The sequence below is a fragment of the Ictalurus punctatus genome, chromosome 5 (assembly GCF_001660625.3).
Source record: "Ictalurus punctatus breed USDA103 chromosome 5, Coco_2.0, whole genome shotgun sequence".
NCBI classification, from domain to species: Eukaryota; Metazoa; Chordata; class Actinopteri; order Siluriformes; family Ictaluridae; genus Ictalurus; species Ictalurus punctatus.
In genome coordinates this window covers 10,237,318-10,251,822 of record NC_030420.2, presented here as the reverse complement: position 1 = coordinate 10,251,822, position 14,505 = coordinate 10,237,318, and the positions used below count along the sequence as shown (strand labels likewise).

The following is a 14,505-nucleotide window of genomic DNA, read 5'->3' as shown; positions in this document are numbered from 1 at the left end:
CAACACGAGATCCAAAGTCAGGCGGAGAGCTGGACCCGGAAGACAGAGCAGGAGATAGTGCAGTGCTCGTCTCCGGCTCTTCTTCCAAATCCATACGAGATCCCCAGGACCAGAGATCCGCGAGGCTCTGAAACCCAACTCCCTTCAGACGAGAAGAGAGTGAGACGCGAGCGGAGCTGCCTAATCGTGAAATGTTCACAATGCTGACAGTCAGACCCCTCGAGGGCTGCCGTCACATGCTCCACGCCCAAACACTTCACGCAGAAAACGTGTCCATCTCCTCCCATGATGAACCGGGAGCAAGGCATAACACGCTTTCTGAATTTTTTCTCGCTCATTCTTTCTTTCTCTTTTTTTTTCTTTTAAAAAGGGATAGAAAAGTTTAGAGATTTAGAGAAAAATATAGAGGAGAAATTAAGCGTCTTTTTGTCACACAAACAAATGACATGCAGTCTCGCTAAAGATAATAAGGCTGACGGTGTGATTCATAGGTGCCATATATATATATCACGTGACGTGCTTAATTGCCACGTCACCTGATCATGGCAGGCCTATGAATAGAGGCATGATTTTACACAAGCTTCAGATACCGGTCGCGCGTGCAAGGGTGCTTCCATACTATTATGCTAAACGCAATGTTGAAGTTCCCTTTGAAAGGGAAAGTTCCCTTTGAAAGTATTAATCATTATCTCAGTGTATTAGTCTAATGTACCAATGTACTTATGATTGTTAGGAATAACATTCTATTTGTAGCTTTTAACAAAAAATTCTCTATTTGTTACAGTCTATAGGAAAGATTGATGTTTCTGGATAATAATGATAAAATAGGATGCTTGCTGCTGGAGCTGTTTTCTTGTTGGATTTGTACGTGCTCATGCATATTTAAAAGTTAATGCACATATCTGTACACACGGCTTTGCTTTAGGCTTGCATGATTTCAGTGTGTGCATTGCTGCGTGTGTGCATGTGTGTGTGTGTGTATGTATGAGAGAGAAAGAGAGAGAGAGAAAGAGAGAGAGAGAGGAGTGCAAAGTAAAGATAGATACAGAAAAAGAGAAAGTGATGCTGGAGGCATGTTCTGTCCGTTCCCTGCTTGCCATCAGAATTTGACATCCGTGCAGTGTAATGGCTAATAGGAGCTAGAGTGCTGGACAGAAATATCTGTGTGAGCATGACTCTGTGTGTGTGTGTGTGTGTGTGTGAGAGAGAGAGAGAGAGAGAGATATCCATTCTCAGTTCAAATATGAAGATATTTTTGTGTTTGTGTGGGAAGCACACATTGGATGTACAGCAATGATAAAGAAAACACGAATTACAAAGACAAGGAATGTAAAGGTATTCTGTATAGTGGGGGTAGGGAAGAGGATTAATCCAGTGAGTATGTAAAAGCCTTGGCTGCATTTCCAGTGTGTTTTTGGAGCACAGCTGTCCATTGCACACTCACCGTCACTCTCTGCACTGTGCAACTGTACTGTTGTATGTGGTGATAGATGTGATAGATGAGTGAATGAAGAAAGCATAAAGGGAGGGAAAGAGCAAAACAAACAAGAAGAGAACGAGAGAGAAAGAGAGAGAGAGAGAGAGAGAGAGAGAGAGAGAGAGAGATCTCCATTCTCATACTGTACCTCCACTTTGCCATACACAGTGGACTAACCCTGGACACACTAAGCGGAGGAGTGGTCTAGGAGCCATGACAGGTAAGAACTAAAAGCACCATCATGACTTTAACACAAGTAACATACATTTCATTTTCAGTCATTTTAACAATATGGAATACCAAAGCAGCAGATGAGGATGTATTACAGTGTGGATTTGGGATATATGACAAAAACCAAATGGGCTAAAATGTTTCAATTTAGTCATTCTAATGCATATACATATATGAGTTTTACTCAGTGTGCTAGTACTCTTGTATTAAAGCAACATAAGACAAACACATGGATGTGAGCGCAGAGCTATAATTAGATGTATCAAGCTGTGACTAACTGCAATGGGAGTTTTTACATACAGTAATGTGTTTTGATGCTGAATATGCCATTTCTTGCACAATCTGTCATTGAAATATGGAATGATGGCGCTAAAATGAAGGCTGAGAACAGCTTCACACATTATCTGGTTAATTAGAGTGTATGGTTAAAAAAAATAAATAAATAAATAAATAAAAAAAAAAGGGTTGTCTTTTTTATGCCAAAATACAGTGTGACAAAGGCAACAAGAGAGAAAGTGTATGCATACTTAATTTAGTGTTTGTGTCCTAAATTTAGTTCCTTTACCAGCATATTCCAAGACAATGATTGATATTATCTAAGCATTCTCCATATTGTTATCTTATTATTAACAAATTTAAGTTCACAAAAATAGGGTTGGGTTTAAACAGAAAGTTTAGAAAGAAATACAAGGAAACAAGCCTTTAGAGTCGAGTGCATATGAGATGCAAGGCATATAACACAACCAAGAAAGCAAATGAACTAAAAACAGAGGGAGTACAAATGTATAGTACTTTTAGTATCAGCTATGAACAATTCCAGTCATATATTCTAAAACGCTTATATTGCTTGTTGCTCTTATGTATCATGGGAATGTTGGCATTCAATCTATACCTGACTGATCAGGATGTAAAATAGTTGACAGATTAGTGTAGGCTTTAGGCCATGACACAATCTTACTGTGTGTCAAACTTCCCCTTCTTCTAATTATTATTATTATTATTATTATTATTACCAATATTACAATCCTATAAAATTCTTCTCAAAGCAACAATGAAATTTTGAAGCAATGTAATACATACAGAACATTTGTCTTAAGACACTGCCTACTAAACACTGACTTACTGTGTATTTATTCAGATTCTTTAAATGTGTGAGATTAGCACTGACCTTTGAGTCATCTTTGCTGTAACTTTATCTGGGTACATTTGATGTTCTACTGTGCTTCTTATGTGTAGTAGTAGTGCTTTGACCCGCGGTGCACTTTCATAGCGTGCTATAAATAAAACATGTATGTGAGAAAAATATTTTAAAGAGCCAGCAACACATGCATGTGACAGTAGGAAAATTTTGTTGTTGTTTTCACTTCTTTTTTTCATCTCTTGACCTTATACTAATGCCTTCATTCTCAACCAAAAAACACAACTGTTATCATGCATAGCCTATAGTTTAACTTATAGTTAGTGATGGATGTTCCATTGATCTATTTGATTTCATAGTAATAAAATCATAACATGTATTTTAAAATAACCAATGTATGTTATCTCTATCATCAATTATTAGTAGGTAGGAATATAAATAGTGTAAATAGTGTCATTGCTTTACTACTTCTTTTGACATTTTTGGAGAAAACAGTTTGGCAAGTCTAAACCTATAAGACAGGTCATTTTGATCAAAGAAGTATGGTTTATGCTGCATTCGACTTAACTCAAAAGTGGGAAACATGTCATTTTCGACCTCAGAGTGTTCAAGCTATAAAGCAGGAATAAACCATATGCTTCCATGTTCATCTTTTATTAGCAACAATCTTTCCAGCTAACATTAGTGATAAGAGTGATGTATTTATTTCCTAAAAACAGCGAACTGTTTAATCAGTGTTATAGATTTAACAAGCTAATATGTCTGTATGTTGATTAACCCGAAGCAAATACTGGTACAGTATGTGTTGTACAACTCATTTAAAATTTAATAAATGCTACTTTGTTTACTGTTGATACTGTAAAAAGCCATGTTATGACATCACTTTCTGTAAAAATATATGAAAGTCTGAACTAATGTCTCTAGCCCTGTAGCTATTCTCTGATTAGCTCCTTTAACTAAATAATTTACATAAACGCATGTGACTGAATAAGCCCTAACAGAGGATCTGCTACAATAGCCATAGTGGTTCATGTTTAGAGTCGATGAACTACAGCAAGTTTTTTTATATGTTGCGCTGATCTGCCCTGCTATATTATTTTTTCTGGGTCCACACTCAGACTACAGTAAGCAACTTGATAACTCCTTTTATGGGGATCAATTAACAAAAACACAATGATGTAAATGATTGTGTGAATTCTGTTATGGTATATGGTGGTATATTAAACTTAGAGAATCAACATCAGAGTACTAAAATGTTAAATGGATATCCATTTTTATCCCTTAGGAGGTTTGTTCCTCACACTGTCCACCTTGTTACTGGTCCAGGCTGTTTCCTCCTGCCCTAAGGAGTGCTGGTGTGACAGTCATGCTAAGGTGGTGGACTGCAGAGGACGAGGCTTGTATGACATTCCGCATAAACTCCATCCAGACACTCTGGAGCTACATCTTCAGGACAACCATATCCGAGGCATCGGTTCCATGGCTTTTCGGGAAACACCATATCTCCGAGTTCTGGATCTGGCCAACAACAGCATCACTATGGTTTCTCCCAGTGCCCTACTAGGGCTTAGGAGCTTAAAGACCCTCATCCTGGCCAACAACTCTATCCGGGAAGTGGATCGCCGTTTATTGGGCTCAATACGCAATCTAACCCACTTGGACCTGTCTCACAACAACATAGGAGGGCTGCCTGGAGCACTAGCCGATAGTTTTCACCATCTAACACACTTTTCATTGCAGTATAACCGGCTGACCAAGCTGGATCGCACTCACCTGGATGCCCTTGGGAGCCTGCAGGTGCTGCACCTGACAAGTAACCCCTGGAAGTGTGATTGTCACATAATAGGGCTAAAGCTATGGTTGGAAATGTTCATGTATAAAGGTAAGCACTGAGGCCTGGAGATTGTAATACATATTCTTGCATCAGCTATATTGCTACAGCTACAGAAGCAACATTTCAGCATATGTTTAAAGTGCAAAGGAGAATCATCTTATTTGTTACCTGATAATCAATGCTACTATACATATACAGTGCTGTGAAAAGGTATTTGCTATGAAAAATCTGATTTCTCTTTTTGTGTATATCTCATACTAAATAGTTTTAGGTCTTCATATGAAATGCAACATAAAACAAAGGGAACCTGAATAAACACACAATACATTTTTTATTGAATATATATATATATCACCCATGTGAAAAACAAATTACCCTCTTAAACTTAAAATGTTTGTGCCACCTTTTGCAGCTATAACTGCAACTAAATGCTTCCGATAACTGGAGATAATCTTGCACTTATGTCTAGGACTAGGACTTACTCCTATGCTTTGGATCATTGTCTTGCTGCATAATCCAGTTACAGTTCTCCTATAGGATTTTCTGGTAGAGAGCAGAATTCATGTTTCCCTCAATTATTGCAAGTTGTCCAGGCTCTGAAGCAGCAAAGCATCCCCACACATCACACTTCCACCACCATGCTTGACCATAAGTATGATGTTCTTTTTGTGGAATTCTGTGCTTAGTTTACACTAGATGTAACGGGACCCCTGTCTTCTGAACAGTTTCACTTTCGACTCATCAATCCACAAAATATTCTCCCAAAAGTTTTGAGGATCACCAAGGGGTGTTTTGGCAAAATTCAGATGCATCTTAATGTTCTTCTGGGCCAGCAGTGGTTTTCGCCTCGACACTTCCACGGATGCCACTTTTGGCCAGTGTCTTTCTGATAGTGGAGTCATTAATCTTTATTGATGCAAGAGAGGCCTGTAGTTCCTTTGATGCTGTCCTTGGCTCTTCTATCACTTCCTGGATGAGTAGTTACTGTGCTCTTGGAGGAATATTAGACGATCGGGCACATCTGGGAAGGTTGGGGAATTAGTAACTACAGGGGGCAAATACATTTTCATACAGGCCTGGTTGGTATTAGATTTATTTATTTTTTTGCTTCAATAAACAACATTATCATTTAAAAACTATTTTGTATTTATTCAGGTTGCCTTTGTTTTATCTTAGATTTTGTTTTAACTTCTGAAACAATTTAGTATGATGTACACAAAAACAGACGAAATCAGGATGGGTCAAATACTCCTTCACAGCACCGTACCTAAAAGTATCATTAATGTGTATAATTTCTGCATTCTTTCCTTGCCAAACAGTAAAGTTGTGGAATCTGCAATGTAGACATGCTCCCAAAAGAAGGTGAACTCCTCATGAGCATCCTTTTTCTACATGGCTTAAAACACCATGCACACTCACATTCACACACTCATTCACACCTACGGGCAGTTTAGATTCATCAATCCACCTGTTGGCACTGTTTTGGATGTCGGATGGAGCCAGAGAAATCTCACACAAACAGAAGGTGCAAAATTCTGCACATATGGTATCCAGAGCTTAGGATCATATAAAGATCAACTGTACCAAATCTTGATTCATTCCGTCTCAAATATAAAATAAAGAATACATATTTCAAACACAGAACATGAATTAGTCTCAGAATCTTTCAACTAAAACAATATTGAACCGAATGTCACAGAAACCTGATTCAGGAAAATTTCTGATACATAGTTGGGCTTATTTTAATTTAATTTAATTTAAAACTACTGACAGTTACTGTGACTGAGTATATGTGTGGCTCATGCTGTGTATGAAAGCAGAGTGATATGTATTATTGATGGTGAAACAAGCTGTCTGATAGAGAGAAGGGGGCATGATGACGTAAGGTTAAAATGCTCAGGAAGGGTGACAGGCCATGAGGATTAACACAGCTAAATAGGCTCTCTAATCACAGAGACAGAAATAAGCACTGATACAAATATCTTTGTCTAAAGATATATGAGACCAGCTGTTCCTATTGTTGTCAAAACACACAGACACATGGACGTGTACACATACACTCAGACACAGACACAGACACACACACACACACACACACACACACACGTTTAGTATTTGACCTTTAAAACTAATCAAATAAAGCACATTGTGGCATACTATTATAGGGAAATAATAAAAAATGAGTGGTGTGATGAGACCCAACACAAATAGTTGTGTTACTTCCAATAACATCACGTCCCTGACGTGTTTTACTCCTCTTATACCACAGCAATTTGCCAATGATTACAATATTATCATTCATTAAAGAATGGAACATACATTTGATCAATTTTATAATAATAATAATAATAATAATAATAATAATAATAATAATAATAATAAACAACTTTATTTTATAAAGCACCTTTAAAGCAGCTTCTCAAAGCGCTGTACATAAAATCACAGTCCACAGAAAAATAAAACAAATAAAAGTTAATAAGAAAAAAACAACAACATTAATAATAAAAAATAATTATAAAACAACCTAAAAAGACATCAGCAGTCGAATGCAAGTTTTAAAAAGTGTCTCTTGAGAAGAGCTTTAAAAATGCCAAAAGTCTGGGCTTCCCTGAGTTCAGGAGGAAGAGAGTTCCAAAGTGAAGGAGCATAGACAGAAAAAGTCCTGTCACCCATAGATTTTAGGTGTGTTTGTGGAACAGTTAACAGATTACACTATGAGGAGCGCAGTCTGCGATTTTGGGTGTAAAGGATTAATAAGCCAGATAAGTATTGCAGAGCCAATCCATGTAATGCCTTGTATGTCAACATCATGATCTTGAAATCGACACGGAACTTGACCGGGAGCTAGTGTAAGGACTTCAAAACAGGAGTAATATGGTCACATTTCCTGGTTCCCGTCAGGATCCGGGCGGCAGAGTTCTGAACATATGGCAGTTTGTTAACTGCGGTTTTAGAAACTCCGGCTAAAACAGCATTACAGTAATCCAGCCGTGTGAGAATAAATGAATTAATCAGCTTTTTAGCAACAGATAAGTTTAGCATTGGGCGTAGTCTGGCTATATTTCTGAGGTGAAAAAAGGATGCCTTCACAGTACCCTGAACAAAAAAAACAAAATTGAGGCTGGTGTCAAAAATTACACCAAGGTTCCTCATCTTACTTTGGGTCTCTAAAACAGAGCCATCAACAAACAGAGACAGTGGAGCCGCTTTGCGAATTTGATGACGGAAACCTATAAGCATAACCTCAGTTTTCCTGCTGTTCAGGCACAGAAAGTTATTGTTCATCCATGTTTTTATCTCAGAAATACAGTCAGAAAGATAACAAGCATCAATGTTTTCACCAGATTTAGAGTGAATGTAGATTTGGGTATCGTGAGCATAAAAGTGATAATGGAGGCCAAGTGATCGCAGCAGATGCCCAAGTGGAGATAGATAAATATTGAAGAGTAGAGGGCCTAGAACTGAACCCTGATGAATACCAGTGAGCACCGAGCAAGTGTCAGACCTAAAGCCACACATAGAAATAAACTGGGAACAGTCAGTAAGGCAGGTAAGTAAAAGACCATGATCCACAGTATCGAAGGCGGCTCTAAGGTCAAGAAGAATAAGAAGTGAGGTAGCTCCAGAATCAGAGGCCATCAACAAGTCATTGGTAACTTTGACCAACGCTGTTTCAGTGCTGTGAAATTTACGAAAACCTGACTGAAGGGGTTCAAATAGGTTATTGGTTCTAAGATGATTGCAGAGTTGAGAGGCAACAACACGCTCAAGTATTTTTGCCAAAAACGGAAGATTTGAGATGGGACGAAAATTGTTAAAATCACCCACAGAAACATTTTCTCTCTTTGGTACAAGTGTAACAGCAGCAGTCTTTAGTACTGCTGGAACGACCCCAGTCTCCAGTGATTTATTTATAATGCTGAGGATAGTAGGGCACCACACAGCGAAGCACGATTTGAATAGATTCGTAGGAATTGGATCCAGTAAGCAAGTGGTAGATTTCATGCTGGATACCTCCCTTGTGAGAGCCTCAGAATTAAGCAGTGAAAAATGAGTGAAAGAAGCACCAGTGAACCCAGATGGACGAAGGAGTGAAGTGGCGCAGTCAGGGTTAACAGAAATTTCTTTGCAAACATTGACAATCTTAGAATTATAAAACTGTAGAAAAGAACACAGAGCTGCTGAGAAACAGGCAAAGTGGTAACAGCATTAACTTGAATCTGTTTATGGTTTGGAACAAGTGTCTGGGATTATTTTGATTGTTTACAATAGTCTGAGAGAAGTAAGAGGATCTTTCAGTCTCCATTAGTGCACGATAATCCCCCAGAAGATCCTTCCACGCTTGATAGTAGACATTCAGTCCAGTAAGGCACCATTTTCGCTCCATTTTCTGACATACAGCCTTTCTAGAGCGCAGATCGTCATTATACCAGGGAGCAGAGCGGGAGAATGTGACCTTACATGACCTTAGAGGAGCAAAAGTGTCAAGATTAGCAGCAAGAGTGGAATTTAGCTGCAGAACTTTCTCCTCCAGTGATGAGGGATGAAGATCGCTTAGGATGGAAACCAAAGAATTGGAGAAAGCTGTATGATCAATAGACTTCCACTTCCGGAAGGTTACTGTTCGGATGGTAGGCTCACTTGAATGATACAGTTTGAGGTTAAAAAAGACAGATGAATGATCAGACAGTCCAATGTCAATAGACGAAAACTGCAATACAAATGAGCCATTTGCAATCACAAGACCCAGCGTATGACCCTTGTTATGAGTAGGGTCAGTTACAAACTGTGTGAAGTTAAAACAATCAATTAGAGACAGAAATTCCTTAGCCGCTACAGAGTCACTCCGGTCCACATGAATGTTAAAATCTCCCACAATTAGAATTCTGTCAAACTTCATACTCAACATCGATAGGAAGTCTGCAAACGCTGACATAAAAGCTACATGCGCCTTAGCCTTAGGTGGTTTATAGACAGTAGCGATGATAGTAGATACAGGAGCGGAAATATTCAAGACCAGGCATTCAAATGATGAAAACTGGAGAACAGACACAGAGCTTGTGTTGAACTTCAGGTTGTAAACCACAATAATGCCTCCGCCTCTGCCAGATAGCCTCGGGCGATCTAAAACTCCAAAGCCCGCTGGAGTGATCTGGCTGAACAGGAGCCCATCATTTTCTTTATGCCAGGTTTCAGTTAAAAATAACAAGTCCAGCTTTTTATCTGTAAGAAAATCCGATAAAAGCAGCGCTTTGTTATTCACAGACCGCGCATTGAATAAAGTGGCATAAGCCAGGCTCTGAAGCGGAGACAGTGGTTTAATCTCCACACGGGGAACTGATATTAAATTACTGTGATCAACACCAGTATGGAGCAGTTTGTTGGTCTTACGTCGACAGATAGGGACATAGATGTTACGAGAGGATGGGACAGCAAGACTGCGCCTCAAATCCCGATGAATATATTGCTTAGGACGTAGTCTTTTATAGTTCAGTTGAATGCTGTGGAGCGTCCACAAAACAAGTTATCACTTACATTATAAATATAAACTGTCATTCCCCCAACAGCTTCTCTTTTTCCTCTTTATTAAAGCTAATAAGATATAAAAAGACATGCACCTTGCAATGTAACCATGAAACTATCTAAAAAAAAAAAAAAAACAACTCCAACCTGAAGACTTTTGCGTGTGTGTGTGTGTGCTTTTGTGTTATATATATATATATATATATATATATATATATATATATATATATATAGATAGATAGATAGATAGATAGATAGATAGATAGATAGATATAGATATAGATATAGATATATATAAGTGCTATGCTGTATATTGTAAAGGTTGATCCAAGGTTGATCCCTTTTCTGAATTCATGTATCCTATTTTCAAAAGGGAACATTCTTCCCTTATGTCTTTATCAATGTCTCAGTGCAAATAATCGACCCTCCTTCATATCTACCCTTCCTGATTTGCCTTTCTAATATTTGATTTGAATTCTTTTTTCTTTCTGTCAATTTGTTAAATTTCTGGCAAATACAGAAGAATGACAAAGGCTAAAAGGCTGATTTACCCAATCAAGATAAATCAAGCAAACCCTGCCCTGAGCAAAATTTCTCTTCTCAGAGGGCGGAAAATAGACAAGCGCAATCATCAGAGCATCACAGGCCTGTTGCTGTTCATTTAATTGAATATTGAGAAACAGCTTGTCTTGGTACTGTAGTGATCGAGCAAAGAGGAGGCTGTGTGCAAATGACCAGATGGAGCTACAAGATATAATCCATAATCCTATTACAAATGAAAGGTTTCCAGAACTATCCTGAACAAGAACTGCACAGTTCCTGAATGAGATCTTGTTGGTACTCCCACTGCATTAAGAACAATGAAATAATTATATAAATTTCATTATGCCATTATAGCACATACCAAAAGTTTAGAAACAAAGCAAACATGAAGAAGGATGAGAATAATGTTTTATTCTGTATAATTTTGCTTTGAATTCGCTTGCAATTATGACCGTTCTGGCAATTTTTGGTTTTCACAGTCCAGTTCACACATTTTGCACATGCTTCACTTTACAATTATGACCGTATATATTATGCATATATTTTGACTATAGCTCCTGTTCTCACAAAGTTTTAATTATACTGTATGTGTGGTTTCTATTGTCCACCATTTTATACTAATTTCCTGTCATTATTGGATCAATTGTCTTGTTTTGCACTGTAGTGTTTTTAATTCATGGTGTTGTTTCTGCGCAAGGCAACAATTATTGATTAAATATTGATTTGCACACACAATTGAAACCAAATTAAACCAAGTGTGGTGGTGTAGTACTAAGGTATCTTAAATATTGAATTATGCTGTTAAGATTGTGTAAGATTTTAAACCAGCTACAAATGGCAAGCAGTGAATCAGCTGTCACATACACACAATTTCACACTTCAAATCTATTTATATCACTTACCACAAGACACGCCTCTAGAAACAAGTATAAAATGGAATGTCTGTGTCTTTGGATTTGTGTCTTCTTTGTAAGGCTTTTCTATGAACAAAACCTGCCATGTTTGACAAACTGATAAATAGATGGTCTCAATTCTTAAAAGAGTGCATTGGCTTACAACTGTGATCATTCTCAGGCTTCTGCACACAACTATATTTTTCTAACAAAGCCATACATATGAGTATTTCTTTTTAGTACTGCACAAGATAACACATATGGGGCAGGCCTATGTGGTGAAATCGTTCATAAGATTAACCAACACTACCAATCCATCCAAGAATGTGTTTGTAATTACAATGAATACTAATACTGGACACAATTCACTCTGATCAGGATTAGGTCAGAAGAGATTAATTTTGAAAATATGTAATGCATCTTTATTCACATCTTCCTGTCTCCTTCAGGTGGGGTGGTGGATGGCGTTCCGTGTCATGAGCCACATGCTATGCTTAACCGTGACCTCCGCCATGTGCCCTATGAGCTCTTCCACACCTGCATGAGCACCAGTTATAGCTACTTGTTTGCCAACATCCAGCACATGGAGAGACAGCAGCGATTGCTTCATGGTGCCCCGTACCCAAGCCTGGATGCTCCACTTGATCAGGAACCTGAGTGCGAACCCAAGCCAAAACCACGACCCATCAACCTGCGTCATGCCATAGCTACAGTGATCATCACTGGCATAGTGTGTGGAGTTGTGTGTCTCATGATGCTGGCTGCTGCTGTGTACGGGTGTGCCTATGCTGCCATCATGGCTAAATACCAGCGGGAGCTAAAGAAACAGGAAGATGAGAGAGAGAACACAGACAGGGAAAGGGAGAAAGAGCTGCTGGAAAATGCCATAGCATGAAAAAGAGTATTAGAGAGAGAGAGATGCAATAATACTCATACCTCACCCAGGGATATTACATAACCAAGCCCTTTTGCATAGCAAACTCTTAAAATATTAAGATAGAGTTATACTGCTTAGGGATCTGGATGGCTTTTATTACATTCATAGGATTTATCACAAGTATTGCGATATCTTCTCAGATGGACAAACGGTAACTTGATTTCTGTTTTGTCATCTACTGTTCACTCATTCCATACAGTATATTGTCCTCTCTAAAGGGCAAGTTGAACAGGAGAGAAGAGACATGTTCTATAATGCAGTATAGCCACAGTACAGTCAAAAATGAAAATTATATTGGCATCCTTAATGAAAATGGACAAAATGAGTGTGTTAAATAAGCATTTTACAAAATGATGCAAATCTTCCATTCAAAGAAATAGAGAAAGAAACTACCTCTGACAATAATCAGGCTCATCTCCTTTTTGTCTTTTTGTTAATAATAGTATTTTTAGAAAATACTATATTTTAAAGAAAATATAAATAAAATTATATAAACATATAAACATTATATATATATATATATATATATATATATATATATATATATATATATATATATATATATATATATATATATATATATACACTGTGTAAAATGTAATACAAAAATATTTGTTTTAAAAAAATACATTTAAATTGCCCCCTCTAGGAACTCTATTAATGTCAGAATTCCCCGGTTTATAGTTATGAGGTTGCAAAATACCTTTGCCATCCATTACCATGGGAAAAACTACAGAACACAGCAAAATTTAAAAAAAAAAAAAAAAAAGAAAGAAAAAAAAAAGAAAAGAAAAAAAAAGGCCTAAACAGTTGAAAATCTGCCAATAATTGGCTGCATATTGCTCACCTACACAGTGAGGAGGATGGTAAAGTAGAGAAAAAAGAACCTGAAGATCACATTTTCAGAATTTCATAGTTTATTTTATTCTTCGGGTTGTCACATTTCAAAATCAGCTATTACATGCCACCTTCAAATTTGGTGGCAAGATAGGAGCCTTTCCTGAGAGCATTTTACAAAATGGAGCATCAGAAATTCATTGGAACTACAACTGGAATGGTGTGTTGTAGATGGATGAGACCAAAATCAAACTACTTATCTATGCATGTCTTTTTGAAGGGAAGAACATACCAGGATCTGCCAGGAAATTATGACACCACCATAAACAGATCTTTCAACAAGACACTGGCATCAAACATACATTCAAATGAACAGGTCATGGCACATAACATCAGTATTTGGTAGAAATGGTCGGGGCACATAACAGTGACCATTCTCCAAATTTAAACCCTACTGAAAACCTATGGTTTCATTTTAAGATTACAGATCAAAAGCACAAATCTAAGAATATAAGGAGTCCAAGTGTCTCTAACCATGTTAAGCATTAAGGAAATAGGATCACTGCTATAATAATAATAATAATAATAATAATAATAATAATAATAATAATAATAATAATATCATCATTATTATTATTATTATTATTATTATTATTATTATTATTATTATTATACAAGACTGTACAGGATTTTGCTGAGTTTTTTGTGAGTGTTGTGACCAAAAACACTTGATTTTGCTGTGGCTTTTTTCAAAATTTGTTAAGCAATTTACAGAGTTTTTAGTGCTTTTTTGTGGAAAACTACTTGAATTGGTGAAATTGCAATTGCACAGAATTGTTTTGCACTGGCTTTCGCAGTGATGTTGGAAAATGATACCTTTTAACAGTACTCATTTTTGACGCATGTGAATAGAAGAGCTTTGGCTGAATGGGCATTGTGATGATGTCACATGACATGTCTTGGCCCAAATCTGCAGTAACTCTGGGATAATTATAAAAAATTGCAAGGTCCTCTGAATATTTTGCTTGAATTTGTGTTAATTTCTGTGATTACAAAATTGCTAAATTCTGGACGGACTGATATACACACGTA

General features: G+C 37.3%; 2 protein-coding genes across 4 annotated transcripts in view; one reads left to right on the top strand and one right to left on the bottom strand.

Annotated features, from left to right (window-relative positions):
• The window catches only part of cacna2d3a (calcium channel, voltage-dependent, alpha 2/delta subunit 3a), a 409,741-nt gene that overhangs the window by 69,769 nt on the left and 325,467 nt on the right, over positions 1–14,505 (bottom strand). For 2 of the 3 annotated variants that reach the window (XR_008396432.1, XM_053680196.1), the window contains exon 27: positions 2,877–2,982. The exons of the other annotated variant lie outside the window; for it this stretch is intronic. Coding sequence is in view for 1 of the 2 variants with exons in the window: in XM_053680196.1 (XP_053536171.1) it covers positions 2,877–2,982 (106 nt within the window). In the remaining variant the exon portion in view is untranslated. The remainder of the gene's footprint in view (positions 1–2,876; positions 2,983–14,505) is intronic. 3 annotated transcript variants of the gene reach the window in all.
• Positions 1,224–12,981, top strand: LOC108265795 (leucine-rich repeat and transmembrane domain-containing protein 1). Its single transcript, XM_017468487.3, has 3 exons — positions 1,224–1,697; positions 4,132–4,728; positions 12,089–12,981. Exons 1-3 carry the CDS (start codon positions 1,691–1,693, stop codon positions 12,532–12,534), a joined length of 1,050 nt encoding a protein of 349 aa, XP_017323976.1. The 5' UTR covers positions 1,224–1,690; the 3' UTR covers positions 12,535–12,981.